At 70.1% G+C, this 3278-nt stretch overlaps 1 protein-coding gene across 1 annotated transcript; it reads left to right on the forward strand.

The window, feature by feature from the left end:
• Positions 1-1443: 1443 nt before the first annotated feature.
• On the forward strand, positions 1444-3278 carry LOC130266963 (nodal homolog 2-A-like). Its single transcript, XM_056516217.1, has 3 exons — positions 1444-1756; positions 2265-3031; positions 3126-3278. Exons 1-3 carry the CDS (start codon positions 1444-1446, stop codon positions 3276-3278), a joined length of 1233 nt encoding a protein of 410 aa, XP_056372192.1.

The following is a 3278-nucleotide window of genomic DNA, read 5'->3' on the forward strand; positions in this document are numbered from 1 at the left end:
GCTGTGCTGACATCGACCATGGCGGCGTCTGCCCTGCGGAGGCACAGCGCTGTCAGAGGGGAGCCCGACCGCGGGGACCCCGCCAAGGGGGGCACAGCCGGGACCAAAGGGGCACAGACGGGATCCGGGGGGATAGACGGGACCAGAGGGGCACAGATGGGATCCAGGGGGATAGACGGGACCCGGGGGCACAGCCGGCACCAGAGGGGCACAGACGGGATTCGGAGGCCAGAGCAAGGACCCGGGGAGCACGGCCAAGACCGGGGGGCACAGAGGGGACCCGGGGAGCACGGCCAGGACCAGGCGCGGGCAGGGCCGGGCCCCCCATCCCCGTTCCCATGGTAACGGGCCAGGTCCCGCGGAGCCCTCACGGTGCGGGGGTCCCTGGGGCCCGCCCAGGGAGGGACTCACCCGCTCTCGGTGTCGGCGGCGGGCGGCTCTGGCGGCGCCGGGGGCTCCGGGGCCGGGGGCGGCTCCGGGGGGGGCTCGGCGCCCTCGGCCGCCGCTGCCGCCGCCATGTTCGCGCGTTCCCGCGAGAGGCGCGCGGATCTCGCGAGACTGAGCCCATTAAGAGGCGATGGGGGGCCCGGCGCGCAGAGCGCGCCCCCTGGCGGCGACCGCCGGGAGCACCGAGAGGGGAGGAGTGACGTCACCTTGCACGGCCGTGACGTCACACCGCCACAGCCGGGCAGCGCGGTGCGGGGCTGACAGCCGGAGAATAAACCGGGAGCAGGTTCCAAGTTCCCAGTGTCCCGAGGGAGGACTGAGCCCGTTTTCCCCCGCGAAGGACGAGTGTCTCCTCTCTGGGAGTCCGCCGCAGGGGAGACCCCCTTGGACCCCCCATCCCAGAGAGATTTGGGTCCACGGGTGCCCTAGACCCTTCTCCGTTCTTCAAGGAACAGTGCAGGATTGACTGGGGTGGGTGGGGATGTGCCTGGGTCACTCGTGCCCAGCAGCCCCGGGCTGTCCCAGCGGGGTCTGGGGACAGCAGTACCTGGCACAGCGCGGGGGGGCCGCCCCCGACCCCCGCCACAGGGACAGAGCGGGGCAGAGAGGGATGGTGGTGGGGACGGGCCCAGGAGGGACGGAGGGAAAGACGGACGGGGAGAAAGAGAGGAACCGGAGGAATAGAGGGATGAGGCAGGGATGGATGATGGATGATGGATGGAATGATGGATAAGGCTGGAGGCGGCGGGGGAAGGATGGTGAGAAGGAGAGAGGGAGAAAGTGTAGGGCGGGAGACGAGGGCAATGGAAACGGGGAGGGATGGCCAGGGGTAGATGGGGGCGGAGGGGAGGGAGGACAGAGATAGGGACGGAGGAATGGGAAGAGGGACGGGAAGAAGAAGGGAGGGGGCTGTCGGGGAGGGGGACGCCGGGGCCGCCCGGGGCGGCGCTCGGGGCCGCTGTACAAATAGGGCGGCTGCGGGTGGCCCGGGCAGACATGCAGGTCCCGCTCCGCTCCGCGCCCGCGCTGGCGCTCTGCGCCCTAACCCTGCTCCGCCTGGGCTGCGCTCCGAGCCGGGCACTCACCTGGGCACCGACCGGAGCATCCACCCGAGCATTCACCTGGGCACCGACCAGAGCATCCACCTGGGCACCGACCGGAACACCCGCCCGGGCACCGACCGGGGCACCTGCCCGCTCCCCGGCCCGCGTCCCGCCGCGCTGCCCCCCACTGATGCTGCAGCTGCTCCGCGCCCCCCCTGCCCCGCTCCGCGCCGCCGCCGCCGCCGCTCTGAGCCTCTCCCCGCACGGTGAGTGTGGCCGCGGGCATCCCTGTCCTGGGACCGGCACGGTCCCCGAGCATCCGTGTCCTCGGACCGGCACCGTCCCCGGGACTCGCAGCGTCCCCGAGCATCCCTGTCCAGGGACCCGCACTATTCCCAGGACCGGCACCGCCCCCGGGCATCCCTGTCGTGGGTCCCTTATGGTTCCCGGCCAGCCCTGTCCCCGGGATCAGCACCGTCCCTTCCTGGCACTGCCACTGTCCCCGAGCCTCCCTGTCCCGGCACCAGCACGGTCTCCGGGACCTGCACTGTCCCCACACATCCCTGTCCAACCATCCCCACTGTCCCGGGCATCCCCGTTCCCAGGACCAGCCCTGTCTGAGGCTCTCGCTGGCTCTCAGGTGGATCCAGCTGCTTTCTCCCGACCCTCGGGCTCCCAGGGCAGGGATGATTCCCCGGCAGTAGGCTGGGGCACCGTCCCTTCAGCCCTGACACCTCTGGCACCACGTCCCCTCACCGTGCCCCTGGCTTTCAGGCTCGCTGCACAACGGCTCCCGCTGGGCGCTCTCCTTCGACATGTCGTCGCTCTCCAGCAGCCAGGAGGTGAGTCTGGCTCAGCTCCGTGTCCGCCTGCCCGGCCTCTCCCGTGCCCACAACGTGTCCCTGGACATCTACCACAGCCAGCGCCGCAGGTGCCGGGGCGATGGGACCTGCGCCCACCAGCTCTTCCTGGGCACCGTGGCCGGCAGCCCCTCTGCCACCCAGGCCTCCTGGAAGGTCTTTGAGGTCACCAACCTGCTGCGGTCCTGGCTGCACCAAGCCGTGGTCCCTGGGCACCCCAGTGCCGCGGGAAGGGGGCAGTGGGAAGTGAGCGGCTCGACCACCACTGCCCTGAGGGACCCCAGCCACGGGGACCCAGCGCTGCCCCAGGACGCGGCAGACAGAGTCCTGCTGCTCGTATTCTCCAAGGACAAGTCCCCAGGAGACCACAGCCTCATCAGGACAGCCGAGACCTCCAAGTACATCATGCGGGACAGCGGCTCGCAGGGCGCGGGGACGCGCCGGCAGCGCAGGAACAGGATGGAGAAGCAAAGGATCAAAGCGAGCGAGGCCGCCGCGGCCGCGCCGAGGAATCGGGGCAGGGCGCTGTGCAGGAGGGTGGACATGGTGGTGGATTTCGAGCAGACGGGCTGGGGCAGCTGGATCGTGTACCCCAAGAAGTACAACGCGTACCGCTGCGAAGGGCTGTGCCCCTCGCCCGTGGACGAGACCTTCAAGCCCACCAACCACGCCTACATCCAGGTAAGAGGGGTGCTGCCCCTGCATCCCCCCACCCCCCCCGCACCTCAGCCCTGCCCAGCAGGGGGATGTTCTGCTCTTCCCGTGTCTCCCACAGAGTTTGCTGCAGCTCTACAAGCCCAACCTGGTGCCGTGTCCCGCCTGCTCCCCAGTCAAGATGAGCCCCCTGTCCATGCTGTACTACGAGAAGGGTGAGATCGTCATCCGGCACCACGAGGACATGATCATCGAGGAGTGCGGCTGCAACTGA

The sequence above is a fragment of the Oenanthe melanoleuca genome, unplaced genomic scaffold, assembly GCF_029582105.1.
Source record: "Oenanthe melanoleuca isolate GR-GAL-2019-014 unplaced genomic scaffold, OMel1.0 S388, whole genome shotgun sequence".
NCBI lineage: Eukaryota > Metazoa > Chordata > Aves > Passeriformes > Muscicapidae > Oenanthe > Oenanthe melanoleuca.